Source organism: Rosa chinensis, chromosome 2, assembly GCF_002994745.2.
Source record: "Rosa chinensis cultivar Old Blush chromosome 2, RchiOBHm-V2, whole genome shotgun sequence".
Taxonomy (NCBI): domain Eukaryota; kingdom Viridiplantae; phylum Streptophyta; class Magnoliopsida; order Rosales; family Rosaceae; genus Rosa; species Rosa chinensis.
Window position 1 is genome coordinate 28,927,396 of NC_037089.1, and position 23,619 is coordinate 28,951,014.

The following is a 23,619-nucleotide window of genomic DNA, read 5'->3' on the forward strand; positions in this document are numbered from 1 at the left end:
AATTCGGCCTATAGAAGGCAAACAAACTAGACAGAGCCAACAAGCCTAAAACAAACTGAAAAATAACTTATAAAACCATAGAACAACAACCCAAAGGGCAGAACACAAAGCCAAAGCCTTCAAGAGGAGGTGTTGATTCTCCATTCCAGAATAACAGCATGATTAGTTGAAGAATGCTTCAGATTCAGGGATAATAATTGCGATAATTGCCTTAAAAATATCCATTGGAGGCTTGCAATCATTTCTAAAGATATTATTGGGGCATTGAGTAATTACCAGACAACAAGAGCCAAGTAATTATTAATCACCGTTATTTTCTTTTTTCGGGAGAATCCCACGTTTGGTAGCAACGCGTAGCATGACTTTTCCCTGTGTAAATGGGAGATTCTGACTTTCCTAAAGTAGCTCGCCACCAACAATATATAAAGTGCAGATCCCCAGTTTGTATCCGAGCAGGATTTTTAGCCTAAACCCTTGGCTGCTTTGCATCCTCAGAGAAAGATTCCAAATCACTCCTTGCTTGTTTCTTAACAATTAATTCATGTGATTTTGGATTCCTCCAATTGGCTCAGAGTTGCTCAAGAAGATACCTGAATTGCAGGTGGAAACAATCGAACTTGTTCTGGGGCTTATTTGATATTTTTGAAGTTTCAGGGTTTTAGGATATCAAGCCTGTTGAACTAAAGCGGTAGCTTATAGCTGAGCAAAACGTGCAGGGTATTTGATGTCGAGTAGGTCAGATCATATCCCATCGTTCAAGACAACGTATCAAATCCGCCCTTCCTGTACAATCTCAACAGTATGGAGACTGTAGCATGCAGTTCTGTTGATAACTCTGTTAAGATTCGATCGACGGTTTCCACCAAGTGATGACGAGGTTCAGATTCGATTTGAATTCACCAAAGAAAACGAACATGCTTTTGGATCAGATAATGAAGACAGTGAAGTTCTTGAAAGTTTTTATCCCCCCAAAGTGAAAAGGTCATTACCATCCATGCTTCTGAGTTATGTGGCGAGGATACTACAAGTATTATGCAATCTCAATCGGTATGCTTGATTGTGGACTTTGTTAACACCCATTTCCCTCCATTAGATAAAGAAAAAATGCTTCCTATTATTGTGGACAAAATAATCAAGTTAGTTCATGACTCAATCGGCTCCTTTCCCTTACCTCCTAATCGTGTGATTGTTGTGAACCGATGTGATGTGGTTACGGTTTACCATTGTATGGATGGTGACGTGAAGGAAATGGGCATAAGACGCCATTTTAAACATACAAAACACAGGAAATGTTGCGTTAATTTGTATGGATAAGTATGAGATTGGACTTGATGCTAGTCGATTGCCTTGCTTTGCATGTTTTTCATGGAGCTTGCATTGTTCAGTGGTTGATGAGAAATCCTAGTTGCCCCATTTGCCGAAATCCTATACCAGCTAAAATGGCAACATGGTATTAATAATTTAGCTCATCTGTGGATGTCGCAGTTGAGCTGGTTTTCTTGTGTGCTTTGGAAATTCCTGTGATTCTTGTTAGATATTGTCAATTAGGTGCCGTATGTTTTTTCCAATTTGAAGCCCACCTCGTTTTATTTTTTTAAATGAATTCATTGAAACATCAGCGATAAAAATCATTAAAAAGGACATCCTTGATAAAAGTGGGAGCATTTGTCTCCTTGAGTCCTTGAAAGCAATAATACATGTTTATTGCACGATAAACATTATGTAATAGGCAATAGAGTTTTATTGCAGTGGAAGATGTTTGAAACAAAACATATAATCCAACTTTCTTCATGCTCAAACTCTTGGAGAAGCATTAACATGAAGACCTCCATCGATATGGAGGGTCATCATTGTCTTGTAGTTGACGTCTTTTTTCTCATCACTCATCTCGAATTTGTAGCAACCTAAAAGCACAGCTGAAAAGATCTTCATCTGCATGTAACCATATTTTTTTCCTAAACAAATTCTTGGACCGGCCTACGTATTCATAAAATGTCATTAGTTAGTATTCTGATAACTCAGCGATTATCTAGCAAATAACAAATTTGTTTTTATTTAGATTTCTTACATGGAAGGCTGTGAATTTGAAAGGGCTTTCTTCTTGAAAAATGCCATTTTCGTCAAGCCATCGGTCTGGCCGAAACTCTTCTGCATCATCACCCCATAGAAATTTCATCCGGCCCATTGCATAAGCTTGGTATACCACCAATTCTCCTTTTTTAATACTAAACCCATCTGGCAATGTATCATCAGAAAAACAAACTCTCGCATCCTATGAACGAATGAAAGCACATCAAACTTATTAACTAAGAAGTAATGGATCAGCAACTCAAATCCTAAACTGCAAAGAATATTAGCCTTGATATTATGCAGTGCATTTATTCAATCTGTAAGTTACCATTGGAACAGCAGGATAGAGTCTTAGTGTCTCGGTCAAAGATGCATGGAGATATTGCATTTTGTTAAGCGATTCTTCAGTAAGGTTGGCTGCAATTTCGTCGGCGCTTGAAGTATTATTCAGACCTGTTGCTTCTCTAACTTCCTGTGCGATCTTTTCTTGTATTTGAAGATGCTTGCACATCATATAAAGAAACCATGAAAGACCACTAGCTGTTGTGTCTTTTCCGCCAATTATAAAAAAAAGGACCATGTCTCTTAAGTATTTTGGATCAGCTTCTCTGGTTTCCAATAGCCTTGAGATAAAGTCTCTTTTCTTTAACTGCCAATTAACCTCAACATATCAGTTACATTAATTAAATACGCGCTATATCAATTCAATTTAGACGAGACAGATGGCCTGGAGGTAACTCACAGATGGCTCATCTTCTGAATTACCGACTGTTTCAATCTTGCTGTTTACTAGTTTGTATAAGAATTGATCCACCACTTTCATATTATTCCTTATCACTGCTTCCCTTCCAATGTTTAAGAATCGTTTGATCCTCCAAGAGATGTCAGCAATCCGATACAGGACAGCTTCGGTGGCTCTTTCATAAGCCTTCGCAAACTGGATACTTTCTTCATTATTTATTCCACACATGGTGTCTAGATCGATACCAAGTAGAACCTTGACGATCGAGTCAAAGGTTGCTTTTGTAAACAAATCCTTCCAACAAACCGCACATTAATCTATCTGCATAACAAACAAAACAGCAGTGCTATGTAATTTTTTTGACACATAATGCAAACTCACTTGGATCTCTATTGCTGCATCGCGGGTCACAGCTTCAGATATTATCATAGCAAGCTTTACTGCATTGGTTTTGAGGATTTCACTGCTGAAGTCTCTAAGTACTTTGGTTGAGAATTGAGAGCTTGCTGCCTTCCTCTGATGCCGCCATTTTTCTCCATCCACAGCGACGATCCCGTCACCCAAAACATCTGACAGAATGTTGTACAGGTATAATCCCTACAGAGAATGATCAAGAAGAAGTGAAGTAGCAAGAATGGTGTGCAAAGTTAAATATTATTCAACTAGCTTCACCTTACTCAAGTGACTTCCTCTACTAGTTGGAGTTCAATAACACTTATAAACACTCCAACACTGTTCTGTCTTCCAATGTGCGTGTGACACAAAAGACTATATTGAAAAATTCAAAATAGAATAGATTAATTTCTCCGATCCTTTACATACCTTGCCATAGTTTGCAAAGTTTGTTTTGAGAATGTATTCAACATTTGCAGGATCTACAGTGTAGACAGCATATCTGAACAAGTCGAGCATCCTATAAGTTTTGTACTTGCATGCAAGCTCAGTCATGTAATGGTGCAGCCTTGGAACATTGATCAGTTGGTGTATGACAGTTCCGGCAACAGGAGGGTATTTCTTGTTCTTCTTCCGCAGAAAGATTACTGCCAAAACAAGTACTGCAAATAAACCTATTGCAATGGGAGGTAAGGGAGTGGAAAGAAAATCCATGGCCGACGTACTAATGGGATATTGAAGATTATAGAATACCTCTACGATGATGTAGTTAAAACCATAATAGCAATATTGATTTATACTATCAAATCTACCTAGACTGCGCACTAGTTGGTCGGTGTATGGCAATTCTAATAACAGTACGTGGGAGGTGTCAGTTCTTCTCCCCCAAAGCAATTAGTGGTAAAGGGAATTAATTGCCGCGAAGCTGATGGGAACTCGAGCTTCCACACAAAAACAGAAAAAAGAAAAAAAAGAGAACTTATTAATTGCCACCGTACTGTCCTCCCCAATCCCCTCAAGAGATAGGCTCTTATCCTGAATTCCTGATCAAGATATGCAATGAGGACCATGACACTAATGCATGGGTCGACTAATGAAGAGTATAGAAATCTATAATAATAGGTTATTACCTTGTTGGACAACTTTCAATAATTCAAAACTGTTATTACATGAGTAGTGTATTTGTCTTGCTCCGGCCACTTCATGAATTTCTATAATAGACCATATAACGATCCTTATTATGGTCAATTACAATGAAATAATTGAAATTCATAATCCCAATAACATATGGATGAACGGAATTTCCATGATGGGAGAACAACTGGGTGAGGGATTGGGGCCATTCCCGCCTCTGCCTAAAACTTTTGTATGCCCTTGCAAGTAATGGAGGGAGCCTTTGCTCCCAATCCCAATCCTGGTTGGAGTAGGAAAAAAATTTCCGTAAACCTGAAAATCAAAGTTTGATTTTTCGTTATTTTCTTCACATTTTGAACTTTCATATCAAGTTAGGAAGGTTCACCCTCGAAAAACATTCTTGTCTGGATTAAGAGAACTCATTTGATAATGCAGTGATGATGTTATCATGACATGGGACGCAAAAGAGAGTAATCCAGGTTATGAGATCACATCGGTGACCTTCTTGTTCGGCTTGGTGACGAATACATACAAACCATCATTTAATCTCAGTCTGAGATTTGAAAATGGCAACTGCAATGCCAATATGGTGTAGGCCTCGCATGTCCCCGCCCCCTTAAACCCGTGTGTCAATCCCTAGAGTGAGTCTCCTTATTTTCATCTAATTTATGAACAAACACACCACTATTATTGGCCCAAAGCCTAAAACATAGAGATTGGTAAATGAGATGGCCGGATGAAGACGTTCTTAACTACGCAGTACCTGTCAATTTTGAGGTTCTACATAAAAAAGAAGTCCACAGTATATTACTGCATCGGTACATCAATGGTAAACTAAATTTCTACAACAGTGGACTAACTTCTTATAGTTATAAGCTCGAATCAAGCCAAGATAGTCTACTAATGCATATAATTAATCTAGCGTTGTACCCAATTAGTATCAGTACATTAAACTGATGCAGACGAACCATCTCAATATGTGATAATGGGACTTTGAGCTGTTTCAAGACCTATTTGAATAAGCGGACAAATCCAACCACAGCCAAGCTTATCCAAACCATAACATTAAGTGACGTTGGCCTTTACTTTCATTTGGTGCAAGTAAAAGTTAAATCCAAGTGTTGGGAGTCAGGATCTGTTGCAATGTGGCGCGACAAAATTGCTCCCCTAACATTAATGAAGAAGAGTGTACATCAGGAAAGTGCAATTAGAGCACTTGGATGGCATGTTCTATTCAAAGAACTTGATATATAGGGTGTAATTTAATTAGACTTATAACAGATTAAGTCAATCATGCGACTAAATCTTTACCGTCAAACATTTAACATTGCTTTCAGCTTAAGTATTAAGCCAAATTTCACGTTAACCTCTTATCTCTTGTACAAACCATTTACGTACAGGGTTTGTTGCAGAGAGCAGAAACACACAGGAAAACAAAATTTGAAAGATTGCTAATAACCAAATCCAGCAATACATTACATCCATTTTTCCCAATGAAATGAGAGGTTGGTGTGAGAAAAAGAAGAGATTAACGAGTAGAAATGGTGGAAGAGATACATGGAGAAGGAGTGTTATCTCCCAAACCTACAACGTCTACTGCATCATCAAGCTTTTATGCAACAGTTGAAGTAGCTGAATATGCTTCGTCGAGCCTGTGTAAACAAAAACAAACTATGATCATATGAACAAAATCAGGTGAAGAACCGATCTTTTTTATCAATAGGTAGCTCAACATTAACTAAACAAGGAGAGTTGATCATCATTACTGGGCATAAAAAAGTTTATCACTATTAGTTCGATCATTATATTATCTTCCAAAATGACATGAAGAGGAGCAATAAAGCCATTATTTACATGGACGCCATGAGAAACATTATGAAAAAGATTCCTGCATTATTTTATTTACCAAACTCTAATGGATGGTTACATAAATAGATCATCAATTACAAATCTTGTGTATTGACCCACAGACAATGATATCTTCTTTAATCCCAGGAATACAAAATCAATATCATCAATTGCCTATAATGTAAAATATTAAATAGCATTGCCTAAGAAAGCCGGTGCTGCATGTGCACCACTTGGTCTTGCATGTAGATATATAGGATCACTCAATAAATTCTTATCCTAACATACACAGAATATCCTTCTCTTGTTTCTTTAATTGCCTATTATTTTTATGGCCTAGAACATCTTATGCATGTGCAACCACTTTTAAAATTCAGTGTATATACACAGGAACATTCTTAATCATTTCTATATGAAAATTTGATAACCTTATGATTCCCACCATAATGGGTTTCTTACAGGAACCTATCAAGAAATTTATTTAATATATATATATATATATATATATATATATATTTTAGATTTCCTTTATGAGCATTTACAGACCAAACATATATATTTGCATTATTTATGTCCATGCCCTGATCTAAAGTTTTGAACCCCCAGAAACAGAGTGATAAATTCTATTTGGCTGAGTAATCATCCTGGGATTTGCATCAAAATCACAGATGGTTTAAGTTAATAAATTTGGCTAAACTTTGACAGTTCTTTCTGTAAATGATAATGAAATCATCAAGAGAGCACAACAAGCTGAGAGCACAAATGAATTCAATTGAAAACTTGGAATCATACTAAAAACACATTACAAAAGTAATAAATGCGATAAAATCTATGACCAAATCAGGTGTTTTATGCTCTGACCTGTGCAACAGCAGCAATACTATGGTTTTTCTCTACCTTATCCGTATTCTAATAAAATACACAAAAGGCACAAAGTAAAATTTGCTTGACAAAAACAGGAATCAATGGTCAACCTACCTGTAATCCACTGTTGCACTTGATTTGATTTGATTCTACAGCTAACTAATTATACAAGTCCAAGACATACTTTAACTTGCTTGGCAGACAAAAAGAAAAACACCAATACTATATAGATAGTTGCAACCTACTCACCTACATTGTCTAGTCAGCTTGTTTAATAAAGGGCTTTCCCACCATCTACCAGAGCTACCACATGCATATCTCTCATAAATATTGTTCATAGAGACACTCTCTCCATTTATAAGCAGACCAACTACTGCTTGTATAGTTGCATCCAATACATCATGTAGATCACATCAAACTAGCACTGAAATGAAGGCAAAGGAATCTTACAGTTGGGGAGTGGGTGCTCTGATGGTAATGAGGGTGGTGAATGTCATTGTGGGCAGCACCCACATTGGCAGTGTTTGAGGCAATGAGCTCTTCTTCATTTCCAAGACTTGCTCTGGACACATCTCTCTTGTTTTGCTTCCTCATTTCCCTGATCTTGGAGAAATCAAGGGAGTAGTCTGGCACTTGGCCGCCCTTCTGATCCCAGTCCCCAAATTGTGGCACTGATAACCATGGGGCATTTTTCTGTGTCAAACAAAGTAATAAGTCAATTTAATTGGTTACATCAAAAGACTCAAAAATTTCAAATTACCATGTGCTTAACCATTTAGGATAGAATAAAACTATCTAGATGATATTTACAGACCGCATTGGTAGTCACATCTCTCAAAGAAATCGGACCATCCACATGAATTAGATATGCATATGTAAGAGATGCAATGCATATATCTCATCTATATCCTATTAGTCTTTTTTATTTTATGTTACCAAATAACATTTTGGGAGGTGGGATTTGAACTTGGACCTTAAATGTCAAGATAGTTCTTATTGCTGAAGCTACAGCATTAGCTGCATTACCCTATAACATTACTCTATACAGTTTACAGTACGAAAATAACAGCCTTTTTCAAAGTTGGAACAAATGACTATTAGTAACTTCAAAAGCCACAAACTAAAATCCATGTTGATGAACTTAACATAAGATAGCCATCTTACACGGATGTTCAGGTAGTGAAGAATTGAATACTCGATAACACAAGTTATAAAGAAAAGTCATGTAATGACAATTCATTACATGCCATTTTAAAACTTCCAACCACACAATTGAAAACTGCATGAAGTGATTATAATTAAAAAAATTCACAGAAGACCAACCAGAAGAGAGTCAAATGGTAAGACCAAAAACTGTAGGATGTTGGTAGGTTTATGAGGTAAAGAATAAACAAAGAAATTTGATTGGTAATGACTCTATTTAAGAAACTTGATTGGTAATGACTATTTCTTAGGTTACATACTCTGACAACAAACCCCTGAATTTCAACTCTTAAACTCTTCAATAATCATTCTTCCCAATTGTTGAACTGATCCAAAACATCCTACACTGATCGTGACACCCATTGAAATTCAAAACACCGAAATCACATTAATAAAAAAAAAAAGGTGTAATCTTTGACCGTTTCCAAGCTTTGAATGCATGAATGATAACCTCTATCTCACTGTACCAACAAAAGTCAAAATCAAAGCAACTTTAACTATTCACACCAATAATTCTCCAAAATTGACCAACAGATTAAACAAACAATCAAAACCACAAAAACTCCATTAAGCTACCCAGAAGGGAAAAAAAAAAGTGAAAATCCACACTGGTTTCTGAGTCCAAAGGCTCAAACTTTATGCAATTCAAGTAAGTTCCTCACTTGGGTTCTCTTTGTTTCTCTTATTTCAATCAAAACAACCCAGAAGCACACATAAAACTGATAAACACAGACACAAAACATTCCTAACTTTCCCCAGAAACCAAACAACAAAACCAATAACTAGAATGAGATAAAGAACTCACCTCCTTTCGATCATCCATGAGATAAAGTCCTCAGATTCACAACAAGATACTGTTAGCCCAAAACAAATACACAAATACAAGAAAAGAAAGAAAAGGTGTAGACTTTATAAGAGCGAGATGAGGGGGGAAGTGTGTGTGTGTTTTTGCTTTTTGCTTTTACAGCAGCTATACAGCAAGGCGGACAAAGATGGTGTATATATAACTATTTGTTCACGGCAATGGCCCTGATGGTTGTGATGAATTACGCAAGTGCCACTATAGGGACACGGTTTGGTTACGTCCTTTACTGGGTGCCGTCTTTGTCTGGGTTTAGTTTGGATGATGGGTTGGAGTTAGGCTGAGCTGTGCTGCTTTTTTATCAGAGAGAATCTGACTCGACGACGACAGCGATGAAACGACGCACCCCAGATCAGCTTTGTCGACTCTGCATGACATTTTTTTTTTCTCAATAAATAAAAATGAGATTTTCAATAATTTTTTACAGAATAACTTCCTAAACGAAAAGTAGAGTAGTGCACCAACGGGGTTTGGTTTAGCGGAAAACTTAGTTAGGCCTGTAAATTGAATGAATATGAGCTGTATACTCAAAAGAGATTTAGGATTTAATCATCCGTTTCTGAAAAATACATGCTGGAGAGAGTTTTATCCAAATCAGGTCCCGACTTAGAATGATAAAACAGTTTGCCACCATTTTTGTAACAAATAAAAAAAAATTTAGTGCTGGTTGTTGCATCTTTTCTCTAGAAACAGTTAGCCCCTACATAGGATACGGATATCTTTGCGATAGTGTAATCCTTACTTAATTGGAGTTTCACGTCTAGAGTTCAAACCTCGAATCACTCTATAGATCTTTTCTTTCCAAAGTTCCTGCCCCTCCCCCCTCCATCTCCATTTCTTTCCCATGCAGTTTTTTTCTTTTTTTCTTTGTTTTTTTGAATCATAAACCTCACTCCAAAACCCAATTTTTTTTTCCCTCAGTTTGGCTACAAGCTAGCCCTCACTTTCTACGCCTCAATCAGCGTAAAGTCCTCGAATTCAAAATTAGCCAGTCATATGGATGTTGTGTTGACTTAATCCTGATTGAGGATGGAGGAATTAGAACTTAGGCCTGGCAACAGTGCGGTCACGGGTGGGTTACGAGCGAACTTAACGGGTTGGCAGTCTTAACGAGCTCAACCTGTTATAACCCGTTAAGATAACGGGTTGAGCCCGATGGGTTCGCGGGTTACTCGTTAGAACCCGTTAAGACCGCTAAGGTTTTTTTTTTAATTTTAAAATTCTTTTCTAATCAATTCCCTACTAAAACCCGTTAATCCCATTATCTATTAAAATCCTTCTAAAAATACTTTTAAAAAAAAAAATTTATTTTTTATTTTTTTTTAAACCTTCTTCCAACCCATTACCCATTAATACTCTTCACTACTAGGAAAAACCCCAATGCACACAGATGAGATTCACACAGATAGAAATCTGTGTGAGAAACACTGCAATGCACACAGATATCTGTGTGAAAACCATATTCATACAGACATCCGTGTGAAATATATTCTAAAAGTGGGGTTGGAAAATTTCACACGGGTTTCCGTATGAAATTGACACGAAAGTCCGTATGAATTAAAATGATACACAGCTGTCCGTGTGAAAATTTATTTCCTTTTCGGAGAATTTTTTTTGTGTCAGAAATTCACACAGATTTCCGTGTGAATTGTATTTTAAAATAAAACGAAAACAAATTAAATGCATAAAATTTAATAAGTATATTTGATTCACACAAATATCCGTGTGAAACTTCTTTTTTTCTGCAAATTTTAATATTCTTCATTATCTCATAATTGATAACTTCTCTCTCTCCTCGGGAATAACTTCAATTTTCAAATTCTTAATTTCTTTCGATTTTATTGTTTTTAGTTTTTACTCTTTAAGAAGCTTATTGCTGATAGAGTTTAGGAAGGTATTATTTTACCTTTATACTTCGTTCTTATCTTTTACTGGTGGCCAAGAAGTAAGGGTTGTGAGAAGAAGAAAAAAGAACTGATAGAAAATGCTCAGATCTCTCTCTCCCTCAGTTGACCTCATCTATGAAATTCAAGATACCAAATCCCCAGGTAAGACATGGGTTTCAACTTCCTCTCTTTTCTATTTCTTATTGATTTGCGTATGCCTAATCTTGCTGGTTCTAACAGGATCTTTCGACAACATGGAAGCCCTTCTAAACCTAGCAGGAAATGAGTCAAAAAGATTCGATCTTTCTCAGCAAATCAAACTCACTGTAAGTCTCCCTTTCTCCATCTCTCTTTCTTCTGTGAGTATTCTGTTTGAATATTTCGAGCTGGTTCTGCCCCATGAATTTGGTGGTATTTGGGATTCAAATTGACTGGGGATTTTTCTTGCAGACAAAATAATATGCCACTAAAAAGCAGATACAAATTCTAAGCCATCAAGAGTGGAAGGCACAAGTATGTTACTTTGGTCTAATGAATTTCTCGCTAGAATTCATGTAATTAAGGTCATGGCGCTCCTCTTGAAAGCAATATGGAGATTCATCTTCCTCCTTCGTATGCCCCTTTCTTCATCAATGGTATAAACCACCAACCCAATTTTCTTGGATGTGATGTTGGTCTGATAAACGAGACTGATCTTCTTCACGATGGCTTTATTGGCGTCGGGGTTGAGGCACTGTTCCATATGCTCCAGCAATAAATTGGGTTCAAAAGAAAAATAAGTTGAGGGACCAAAAAATAAATATGTAAATAATTAAATTATCTATTAATAAGATTCAATAAATATATTTCTGTACGTGGAGGGGTGATTTAAGAGGGACCCACCAAATACATTCACACGGATAGACAATTTTGTGTGTAAGTGGTTTAGCAACACCAGTAATACGTACAGATTATTAATTTGTGGCTGTACTGTGTGTATTGACGTTTTCACACGGATTTCCGTATGGAATATTACGATTTCACACAGATTCTCATCCGTGTGTGATGGGTACTTTTTCTAGTAGTGCTTTTTCATTGTTGATTTTCATTAAATCGAACTATCAAAAGGTAATATATATTGGGCTCACAATTCTCATAATAGGTTAAATCCAATGTCATGTGAAACTAAAATATTACAAATTCAAAGCAAATCATCACATGAAACTAAAAAGGTCTTTAGCTAGTGTGGCTTTGTCTCATTATTCATACTTGTCTGCACACAATCAAGAAAACACATGGAATGAGAAACCCATGCATATATAGAGCTGATTAGAAAACTTGCAGTAAACATGGAATGAGAAGAAGCATATAATCAAGTTGGGAAAATTGTCAGAAAAAGTTAAACCCACCAATACAAACAATCTCAGAGACATGCATTCCAGGAAACATATATTAGGTACCGAATAAACTGCAATTTTCCTTAAACTGCAATCTCTTAGACTTTGCGCAAACATATATTAGGTACCGAATAAATTGCGTAGTTTCCAGTTCAGCTTAAGTAAGTTATGTAAATGACATCATATCAAGAAACTACAAGTACTACTGTAATAGACAACATCAACCGGGCTGAGAAGAGGAATTGAGGTTTTTTTTTTTTTTTTTTTCCTCTTCTAACCGGGCTCGATGGGTTCCGTCGTGCAGCCCGTTTCCACCCGTTAACTAACGGGTTGTTAACAGGTTGGCAGCCCATTAACACGTTAAGTTATCGGGCGAAAATAAATGGGTTTTTAACGGGTGGTTAATGGGCGGTTAACGGGTCATGGGCTGAATTGCCAGACCTATTAGAACTTAATTAAGTACTAAGGAAGTATGATCTCCTCACAACTAACAACCATCATTAACCTATGAGACTCTCTCCAATAAGCATCTTTTAATATGGATTCATTGAGAACTTTCAAGTTCAATCTTTAAAATAATTAGACATCAATATTTAAAATATCATCATACTTATCCAACGGTTGAACTTGAAAGTCCACAATAAAAATAGTACTCATGGAGCATTTCCCATCAATCCTCAAGTGTAATCAGACACTATGAACAACTAGTATTGATACAAATATCTTTATTTTCTCTGCATATAATTCTCGATTGAGGCATCAAAAATTATCTTGTGTGTAAATAGGTGGACTCTGATTGAAATTTCAATGTCATACTTGTATAGTAAATGCTGCTCGGGTAATTATGGAAGTACACATAAACCTAAATGTATAATCAATATTTATCATTTTCCAGTAATTGTTAATGAAATGAGATATTATATATTAAGCGCATCTTTTTGATTTGTCAATCACACGGTGTCCTCAAAGGCTTCCTAGGTCCAGAGACTAATCCGTGCTCGGGGGATCTTGTCAGAACGCTTCCTCCCCCCTGGCCACCAAGAATATATTGGGATTTAACTCCAATAAGCGTCGGCGGGATTCGAACCCGGGTGTGGGGGTTCCACACCTGGAGGCTCTTACCAACTCGACCACCTGTGGTGGTTTTAAGCGCATCTTTAGTAGACTCTCTATTTTGGCTCCTTAGTTATTTTGGAGAGCATGTTTAGCTTTTTATCTATTTTAGCAGCAACGCCAGACTCCTAAATATAGAGAACGAGAATAAGCTCTCTATAATTTAAAACATTCCTTTTAAATTATTTTATGTAATTTATAAATACATTTAAACTATTTAATCTTCATTTAAAAAATAATATAAATTCAAAACTAGCTAAAATAAAGAGCATATTGATGCAGATGTATTTCTAAAGTGGCTAGCTAAAATGACTTTTTAGCTAATTTGGCTAAAATTTGACTCAAAATTAGCTAGCATCGCTAAGACTCTCTATTTTGGATCCTTAGCTATTTTGGAGAGCATGTTTAGCTTTTTTATATATTTTAGCAGTTGCACCAGACTCCTAAATGGCTCTCCATTATAACTTTTAACTATCTCGCTCCTAAATATAGAGAGTGACATGAGACTCTCTATAATATAAAACATTCATTTTGAGTTATTTTATATAATTTATAAATACATTTAAACTATTTAATCTTCATCTAAAAAATAATATAAATTCAAAACTAGCTAAAATAGAAAGCACTGATGCAAACGTATTTCTAAAGTGACTAGCAAAAATAACTTTTTAGCTATTTTGGCTAAAATTTGACTCAAAAATGACTAGCAATGCTAAAGATGCTCTTATATACATTACACAAGATTTGTCTCTAAGAGCATCTTTAGTATACTATATTTTAGCTCCTTAGCTATTTTAGAGAACATGTTTAGTTTTTTTATCTGTTTTAGCAGCTGCATCAGACTCCTAAGTGACTCTCCATATTAACTTTTAGTTATCTTGCTCCCAAATATAGATAGTAAGATGAGACTCTCCATAATTTAAAACATTTATTTTGAGTTATTTTATGTAAAATTTGACTCAAAAATGATTTTTTACAAAACTACTTTTATTGAGGGTTTAAAGTAACTGGCTTCAAATTAAAGAGATACGTAATTGTGGTGGTACATGGATAATAGAAGAGTCAGATCACATTGCAATTAAAGCTGTTGGTTCAAGATATCATTAAAATGCTCGTGTTTGTGGCACTGTGTTTGATTATGACCTTTTGCTTGCAAGTGCTATTTTGCTAGCTGGTCGTCCACCCATGTGTGAAGGTAATTCGTTAATGGTGGTGGGGATTTGAATTAATGTTTTCGAGTACTTGCTTTGGCTATTTAATGGCCTGATTTCTCTCGATATTCTTGCTTCATACCCATTTTGAGACATAGTTATTTTGCCGTATTTCTTATTTTCTTATGTATACAGTATACTGTTACACTCTATGATGAGTCTCTATAAGTGCATTACAAGGACCACAGTTGCATGTTTAGGCAAATAAATTTATGCTCCGAAGATGCTAATATTGAACTGCCTGCAAAATGTTTACTTTTAGTTGAAACAATTCACATTACTTTGATCTAGGGACCTTATTATTGGTTATTATTTTTGAGATGTTGATGATTTGCCTTTGGCTTCTATTGGAATTTACCTACTTGCCATACTTTCTCAAGTTCAAGTTCTACGCTTCATTGTTATATGATAGTCCAAATTGCTGGTGTAGTACACTGTTTTAAGTCTGTTTTACCTGTAAATTTAATTTCAAATCATATTCGGTTTGTATTTTTGAATCAAACCAAAACGGCAGCAATGTCATTCATCTCAATCCAGAATGATCGTTACATACTTTTCCGATGCCATCTCAAGTCATTTTTAGTTTGTGTTTGCTCTCAATCTTATTCAAGATGACTTATCCATCATAGTTGACTCTTCTCTCTAAGGTTTCGGCTTTGAGAAACCCTAAGGTCGACTTCTTCCAGTTTCTTAAGATCGATCTCGTCCGGCTATGCCAGAACATTGGCACTGGCCTCCGGCCTCACTGATGTTCTGTGGTATGCTGTCGGACGGGTGTCTTGATGCTATTGCTGGGGAAGTTTCCCAAGAAGGTTTCTTGCTCCAAGTGTTGGCATTGTGGTCTTAGCAGTGGTCTTTAGTGCAAAGTCCCTGAGCGCAGTTGTTTAGTTCGTGGGGCGCTGGATTGTGATGAAGTATGATTGTGGTGGGATGAGATCAGGGTGCTAAGGGTAGTGGCGGCTATGGATCGTGGTGGGGTGAGATCGGGGTGCTATGGGTCGTGGCTGCTATGGATCGTGGTGGGGCGAGATCGGGGTGCTGCGGGTCATGGTGGTGGCTTGAGTCGAGACGATGTAGGTTTGAGCAGTGCAGGGGTGATGTATTTTGGAGAGGCGCTGATCGTTTACTGTGTGATCAGGCGACGCAGATTCGGTGCCGTTCATACTACCGCTGGGTGAAGGCGATGGAGACTGGGCCATGTCAGGCCAGTTTTGTTGGGCTTGGAGCTGGGCCTATGGGCTTTGGGCTTCGACATTGGAGGCTTCTTTGGGCTGTTATAGTTTTTTAGATAGTTTTTTTAACTTATTTTTCCAATAATTTTCTATCTTTTTAGGGGGGCTATGCACTTTGTTTTGTGCGCCCTAAATGTCTTGTCTAGATGTCCTAGTGAATCTTCTACAGCACTAATAGAGTATTCAAGCTATGTGTAATAGATGGGAAATGAGTGGACCTATCCTATGTATCACTATGGGTATTGTTTCTTCTTGTCTGTTTATAGATGGCAGCAGAAGGATATGTAATGGTCATTCAGACTTGAGAAATGAAATTAAAACCCGGTTTAGGATAAATTTAAAAAAAAAAAAAAAAATTCTTGAATGTGTTTAAGGAAAACCAAAATTGAGAGAGAATTGAGTCATCATTTCATTGATAATAGGGGCCTCTTTATATAGAGGATTACAAGATATAGAATCAAAGTTGTACAAGGAAAGATAATCGTACAATTAATCAGATATCTATGAATATTTCCGAGAATATCTCTAATTCTAAACCTTATTACAACTAGGTCAAGTAACCTAGAGTTTGGGTCAGACACATATTCTGGATTTACTTGAACACTCCCCCTTGTGTCTCCCAAATGTGGTGCTCCTCTCATTGCCTCATTAAAAACTTTGCTGGTAACAAAAACTCAGTGGGACAAAAATAACCTCAGTCAAAGGGAAAAAAGAGCACAACACACCCTTCAAGTTTGGAGACCATACATGTAGACATCTCCCCCTGATGACTACGGTCATGGGAGTTTGGATAACTTTTTCAAATGATGCTACCAATATGTTTCCTGAAAGTGGAATTTAGGCAATGACTTAGTGAGCAAGCCTGCCGCATTGTCCTTAAATTGAACCTAGTTCACTTTAATCTTGAGGAGAGTCTGTTGTTGCTGATTATACTTGGTGTTGTCTCTTTTGATGTATCCTTGCTTCAAAACAAGTAGCATTATCCTATATGCTCGCAGGATCATCTGTGGTAGACTTCAAATCACAATTGTTCGAACATGCGGAACTATGGATCCAATCCATATACATTCACGAACCACTTTGTGAAGAGCAATAATCTCTGCATTGCTCGAAGATATAGCGACTAGGGTATGTTCTGTAGACCTCCAAGATATCATGGTCTTTACCCATGGTGAACACTTAACCAATTTGGGAATGACCTTTGTGTGGGTCAGAGAGATATCCAACATCAGCAAAACCTTCTAAAACGCTTATCGTTTTGGGATGGGGATCGTGGATGCAGGCCAGTGTTGGCGGCATTCCTGGTGTGTGATGGGTCTGAATCCATCTTCTCTTTGTAGGGATAGAACAAGCTCATATCAATCATACATCTCAAGTACCGAAAGATAACTTTTACACCAATCTAATGGCGTCGCGTTGGCGCAAAGCTATACCTTAGCTAACAAGTTCACTGCAAATGAGATGTCCGGTCTTGTGCGTTGAGCTAAGTACAATAATGTGCCTATTGTACTCAGGTAAGACACTTCTGCCCCAAGCACATCTTCGTTATCATCCGTCAGACGAAGATGATCATTTTCAGGATCAAGACTATGGACGATCATGGGGGTGTTTGAAGGTTTGACCTTGTCAAAATGCCTAAGCATCTATCAACACGATGCTCAAGTTCCAAACCGAGGCATAATCGTGTTCTTCCAAAATCCCTCATCTCAAACTCGGATTTCAAGGTTTCCCTTAACTCTTTAAGGGTTTTTAATGAAGATCATGTCCAACATGAACCGTGATAGAATCTGAAACTTGTTATGGAAACGCGCGGTCATATCCCTTCCCAATCAAGTAGTCACTTTAGTGAGCGTTTCAATCTTATTGCAAACGCGCTCCGTGGTCTATAGCCACTTGACTTGGGTAAATGAAGTCCACCATGAACCTTCATGTATATTCCGTATTTAGATCCCCATAGAGATACGTAGTGACCACATTCGTAAGCTGCATGATCAGTTATTTGGAAACTGCCAAATAGACAGGGTAGTGGAGTTTAATGACATCCATTACTAGAGAATATATCTCATCGTAGTTGATTCCAGGGTGTTTTGTGAGAAGCCTTGCTCCATAAGGCGAGATTGCCATCTCTTTTTCTCATCACACTTTCTAACGAAGACCCATTAGTCAATCGGTTTTATGTTAGGAGGTGTTGCCATCACTGGCTCAAAAACCTTCATATTCATTAGAGAATCCAACTTAAACTGGATCGCATCTTTCCATTTAGGCCGAATTTCTCTACGTTGGCATTCATTCATCAACGAAGTGTGGTTCGATATAATCGGACTCAACAAACTCATGCGCAATGAAATGCGCAACTACATCATCAATTATGATGGAGTTTCTATCCCACGTCTCATGTATACTAATGTAATTTTCAAAGATCTCTATATTTCTGACGTTGAGGCATCCCCCAACAGTAACCTTAATCCTGAAGATTCTCATGAGACTAATTTTGAGTGTTGATGATTAAAGGATTGGGTTGTGCCAAGGTATCCTTCGAATCCACGGGTCCCCCATGCATCCTAGCTGGGGCCATAGCCTGTAACGCCGGAGTGCCAATTTCTTTGGTGTTGGCGCCATACCTACCTCCGTGTAGAGTGGCACTACGTCCTCTCGTAGGACATCCATCCTTGCAGGCATGTTTGCTGCAGATTGTGTGATCTTGTCACTTTAGTGAGATCAAGATGAGACATAGTGGGGACAGACCACGACAATTCATGTCGTTCCTACTGAACATTCGTGTTCTTATCTCCCCCTGACGACTGGAAGACTATCTCATTAAAATCACAACCTGCAAATCTAGCGGTAATGAGATCGCCTTGCAAGGGCATTAAGTGGCTGACGATTGTCGGAGTCTCAAATCCAATGTAGTTGCCCATTTGTCTGTAAGGACCTGTCATAGTGCGTTGTGGCGGCGCAATTGGCACATAAATGGCTCACTTAAATATGCGTAAGTACAAAATACTTGTACCCAGTCACTAGCTGTAAAGTAGAGATACATTGAGTGGCGGTAGGTCGTAGACGAATTAGCATACCTGCATGCGATATTGCATCACCCTAAGTGGATATAAGGAGATTGGTGCGCATTACTAATGTCCTGACTACCATCTTAGTAGTTTCCGCAAGACCATTTGGGTGTGTTCATGAGAATATGATGTCCAAGATCAATCCCATTGCAATATCCATCGAAAGTCTTCGATGTAAACTCTCTAGCATTGTCAAATCTAATTGACTGAATAGGATGATCCAGGGAGTGAGCCTGTTGTCATATGATATTTGCTAGGAGTGTAGTACAAGTAGCATTTACAAGTGGACAATGGCAGAACACGTGACCAGCGTGTTAGGTAGCGTGTTTGCGTGTCAACCAACATCATGAGATATTTAAACGTCCGCATGTTGGTTGAACTAGTCCACAAAATCCCCACGGACTCTATGTAGGAATAGAATGAGTATTTTCATATCATTTGCATAGGACAGTCATAGTGCTAATTTCCCAAAGGAACATGCTTTATAAAACGATCGAGAGGCTTTAAAAGCAACTAATGAAAATTTTGGTTGGGCCTGAGCGTCTGAAACGCAATTTGAAGCAAAGTTGGTGATTGCAGCATCACCTAGGGCGTCATCGCCATGATGGACACCATCCATGGCGTCATCGCCATGATGGACACCATCCATGGCGTCATGGATAGGGACTGTGCCAGCCGTAGGCTGGTGGTGGATGGCGGCGGCGATCACACTTAGTCCAAGAATCAACTTGTGATTCATGCTTCGCTTCGCTCAAGAGAATGGATATCGGTGCGAAGTCTTTAGTAGACGGATCATCATATCAGGACCAGGATGACCTATTATGTCGTGACAAAGCCAATATGTGTCTAAATCCAGGAGATCTTCTCTCATGACTTTATTAGATTTAATAGCTTGAATAGTAACATAGAGTCCACTAGAGAGACACATAAACTTCTCTAAGATGCACATTTGTTTGCAATCATTAGAGGTATTGCAAAGGAACTTATTTTCGTTCTCTACATGTATTTTGCATGGAATCCGTTGGTTATTCATAGGTGCGATTTGCCCTAGGAGCGTAGAGAGTTTCTGTGATAATAATCAAGGTGCCATTTGGTAGGAGGAACTTGGGCTATTCCATGTCCTTGAATTAATACTGATGGCCTATCCATCGTAGTCACAAAGTAATATGCTCTGAATCAAAATGGAGTCATAATGAAAAGAACTTGAAATTTTATTCATAAGCCAACATAGTACATTATTGTCTCTTAACCATCAGGAGAATCTAATCCAAATGCTAGCTAATGCAAAACAAAGGTAGTCGTTTGACTTCTTTCGGTAACTCCAAAATAAATATGACCAGGTGAGTACAGAGATGTCGGTGGAGCAAAGCTCACTTAAGTACCACTTATCTCAAAATCTTCCAAGACATCATACTTATTTTGGATGAGCCTATGTGAAGAAAAATTAAACCAATGGCATTTACTACAAAGTATATGACAATTGCCTATTACATCTCTTGGAAAAATAAAGACTTGAACAGAATTGGCGATCTATTGATCCCAACCAGATTTGTAGTCTTCAACCCTTCACTTTAGATCATCTTCTTGATCTTCTTGTTCCACATAGTGAGCTTCTCTTGCTTCACAATATCCTTTGTAGGCGGTGAGAATTTCTTCACGAGCTCTACAAATGTGTGCCCAATGACCGGATACTCCACATTAAGAACATACATCTCTTCGCTCAGACTCCATTGATTGAGGTACTTTGAAAGCTTCATTTAAATGGCTCCTAGTGTTGGTGGCCCCACCAACATGGGCAGAGGTGTTGCCTCCTTCTCTCTTTCCATGTTGACCTATTAGGCTCCGTGTTCTCCTATTTTGGCGGTTACCTTCCCAAGTAGAGTGATTATATGGACCAGAACGTCCAGAAGTATCCCTAAGATTAGAGTTTCGCTCTTGGCGCCCTCTCTTAGGGGCGCAACTATAATTGGATTCTGGAATAAGCTCTATTTTTACGGATCTCAAATTATAGTTCTTCACAAGGATGTTGTCATGCTTTTCAGCGACATTCATAACCCCAATAAGCTCATGAAACTTTGTGATCCGTCCTGCAGTAACATCGATTCGATAGTTCTTAGCAACCATCAATGCAGAGACAGGGAAGGTAGAGAGAGTCTTCTCAATCAACATAGCATATGTGATCTCTTTACCACAAAATTCCATTAAGGATTTAATGCAAAGTGCTTCTGAGTTGTAGTCAAGAACTGACTTGAAATCACAGAAGTGGAGGCTATGCCATCTCACTTCTAGGTCAGGAAGCAGGGAGTCACGGACGTTGCCAAATCTTTCTTTGAGTGAGACCCACAACCTTTTGGGGTCTTCTTCATTCATACACTCGTACTGGAGCGAATCATCCATATGACGAGTCATTAGGATGATGAATTTCGCCTTATTTGCCTCTAAGGCTGCTCTATTTGCTTCCAAAGCTTGAGCTTGCTTAACAGTTAGCACGTCCTGGCTAGGCTGGAGAATCATATCCAGGATTCCATCGGCCTTGAGATGCTGGCGGACATCACGAACCCACCTGTGATATCCAGAGCCAGTTGTTCCCAATGGAGCAAAGTCCAATTTGTTCAGGTTACTCATTCTGAAAGAGAACAAGAAAAAATGTTAGTTTAGGAGCGAAAAAGCTATCACGAAAACATATAAAATTCCTTAGTGTAATCGCTTACAAAAAATTAGGAATTTCTTAGTGTAATCGCTTACAAGAAATTAGGAATTTCTTAGCGTAATCGCTTCTAAGAAATTCAATTCCAAGAGGTATTGGATTAGATCGAAACAACGACGTAAGTGGTCGATCATAAATTCTCTACAAACTCTAAGTTTGGAGATCTCAACAAGCTCTAAGTTTGGAATGAGCACGAACACCCCCACAGTTCGGCTTAATTATGTCTCCCCTATGATGAAGAAAGGGGGGTAGAAGAAGGGAGTTTGCAAGTCCCTGAGAAAAAGAAGAGAAAATCTAGAGAGAGAAAACAAATCTGAAAACACCATTCCCCCTCCCCCTTCTCTCTTGCCTAGATCTTGATCCCTCCGGATCTAGATTGACGGCTTAAGAGTTGGGGTGGTTTCTCTTTGGCCTCTCTTTGTCTTATTTCCCTTGTTCTTAATCGTTTTGCCCTGCTTCTCTCACACCCTTTGTGGTGATTTACACCCATTTTGTGGTGATTTTGCTGACATATGTTCAGTTCAAGAGGACCTGGTTCCTGCTTTCTCTGCCGACCATCTCAAAACATTTTCAGATCCATGATCCCCCCCATCCAGTACCTCACATCAGCTCCCCTCCTTCTACCAAAGACCTGCTCCATGAAGGTTGTCGTGACTACCGCTTGAAAGTGAGAAACACTTACCTAGAGGAGTATGGGTGCTCACGCGTGGGTGTTTCACCTCCCATTCACCATTGGATTTTTTCTTTGCTATTGGCTTCTGTCCCATTTCGGTGGTTTCGTTTCCTCTCTGGTTTGAGTCTCTCTAGTGAAGTAGAGATAGTTAATGTTTGGTGTTGGTTCTATTCTCTCATCCCCTTAAACTTTGGTTTTGTATGGATCTTTGTTTTGGGATTTTATTGGCAGCGGCTTATCGGTTCTCATCCCTTCGATTTGGCACTTCTTGTGACCTCTTGGCTCCTGGCGGCGGCGGCGGCAGCGGTGGCTGTGCAGGATAACTTGGGTGGCGGCTGTGTTATTATTGTAGGAGATGATGTTTTATTAAATTTTTAGGGTTACACTCTTTTGCCCTGTTCATGTGGATTATGGTTGAGTGTAATTTTCCTTATTGGGTTTATTTGTAATTAGGCCTTGCTTTGGGCTCCTCCCATTGGGTTTACTCCCTTTGGTATTATTAATGAAGTTTTCATTAATTCCAAAAAAAAAAAAAAAAGAGAAAAGAAATAAAAACTTCAAAAAAGGAAATTTTTAGTAAAAAATACATCGAAATAGGTCGTCGGAAAATTTGACAGAAAAAATGGCAGGAAAGTTGACTGGAGTTGACCAGTGCTAATGTGGCAGTGGGGTCGGTTACTGACATGGCAGTGGGTCCTCGTGATGATGTGGCAGTGGGTCCCAGTGATGATGTGTCAGTGGGATTCTGGGCTGCCTTATTTTCCTTTATTATTATTATTTTTTTTTTCTTCTGCTTGTTTTTCTGCAGGCCGGTTTAGCAGCTTTTAGACCGGTTTTTAGACTGCAATGTTGAGGTCATACGATTGTGACAAGAAAGATGATCAAGATCTAAGATGAGGATGTGATCATAATATAGAAGAGACGTTTGAACTATGATAACGGCTGCTAGATAGAGGCTTAAATATGAGAAATTTGCAAATAAGATCTATAACCATTAAGGGAAAGAAAGAGGGATAAAAGGAGAGAAATAATGTTCATATCTTCAATTAAAAACAAAAAAAAAATATCACAAAATGAAGAGAACTCATATTCTCTTAAATTATATAACTGAATGTACAAGGAAAGATAATTGTACAATTAATCGAATATTTATGAATATTTCAGAAAATATCTCTAATTCTAAACCCTATTACAACTAGGTCAAGTAACCTAGAATTTGGGCTAGACATATATTCTGGAT

The 23,619-nt window shown here is 38.0% G+C and overlaps 2 protein-coding genes across 3 annotated transcripts; both read right to left on the reverse strand.

Annotated features, from left to right (window-relative positions):
- Window positions 1-1,663: 1,663 nt before the first annotated feature.
- On the reverse strand, window positions 1,664-5,468 carry LOC112186435 (cytochrome P450 704C1). 2 transcript variants are annotated; one of them, XM_024324866.2, is made up of 7 exons: window positions 4,336-5,468; window positions 3,635-3,852; window positions 3,194-3,409; window positions 2,813-3,106; window positions 2,399-2,719; window positions 2,069-2,272; window positions 1,664-1,977 (listed from the first exon to the last, which is right to left on the reverse strand). In XM_024324866.2, exons 2-7 carry the CDS (start codon window positions 3,758-3,760, stop codon window positions 1,795-1,797), a joined length of 1,344 nt encoding a protein of 447 aa, XP_024180634.1. In that variant the 5' UTR covers window positions 3,761-3,852; window positions 4,336-5,468; the 3' UTR covers window positions 1,664-1,794. The 2 variants fall into 2 exon arrangements, with proteins under 2 accessions (XP_024180634.1, XP_024180633.1); XM_024324865.2 differs by having other exon boundaries at window positions 3,635-5,468.
- A 153-nt stretch (window positions 5,469-5,621) lies between these two features.
- On the reverse strand, window positions 5,622-9,235 carry LOC112186437. The gene is made up of 3 exons (XM_024324868.2): window positions 9,060-9,235; window positions 7,502-7,744; window positions 5,622-5,991 (listed from the first exon to the last, which is right to left on the reverse strand). The coding sequence occupies exons 1-3, from the start codon at window positions 9,075-9,077 to the stop codon at window positions 5,944-5,946; spliced, it is 309 nt and encodes a 102-aa protein (XP_024180636.1). The 5' UTR covers window positions 9,078-9,235; the 3' UTR covers window positions 5,622-5,943.
- Between the last annotated feature and the right edge of the window lie 14,384 nt (window positions 9,236-23,619).

What these genes read in the sequence shown, in the direction of transcription:
- LOC112186437 (XM_024324868.2), bottom strand. An exon ending in AGAGCACCCACTCCCCAACT is followed by an intron (nt 5,992 to 7,501) that starts GTAAGATTCCTT and finishes TTGTTTACACAG; the next exon opens with GCTCGACGAAGCATATTCAG.
- LOC112186435 (XM_024324865.2), bottom strand. Translation starts at nt 3,919, where the DNA reads ATGGATTTTCTTTCCACTCCCTTACCTCCCATTGCAATAGGTTTATTT. An exon ending in TCTATCCTGCTGTTCCAATG is followed by an intron (nt 2,273 to 2,398) that starts GTAACTTACAGA and finishes ATTCGTTCATAG; the next exon opens with GATGCGAGAGTTTGTTTTTC. An exon ending in TCAAATTCACAGCCTTCCAT is followed by an intron (nt 1,978 to 2,068) that starts GTAAGAAATCTA and finishes ATGAATACGTAG; the next exon opens with GCCGGTCCAAGAATTTGTTT.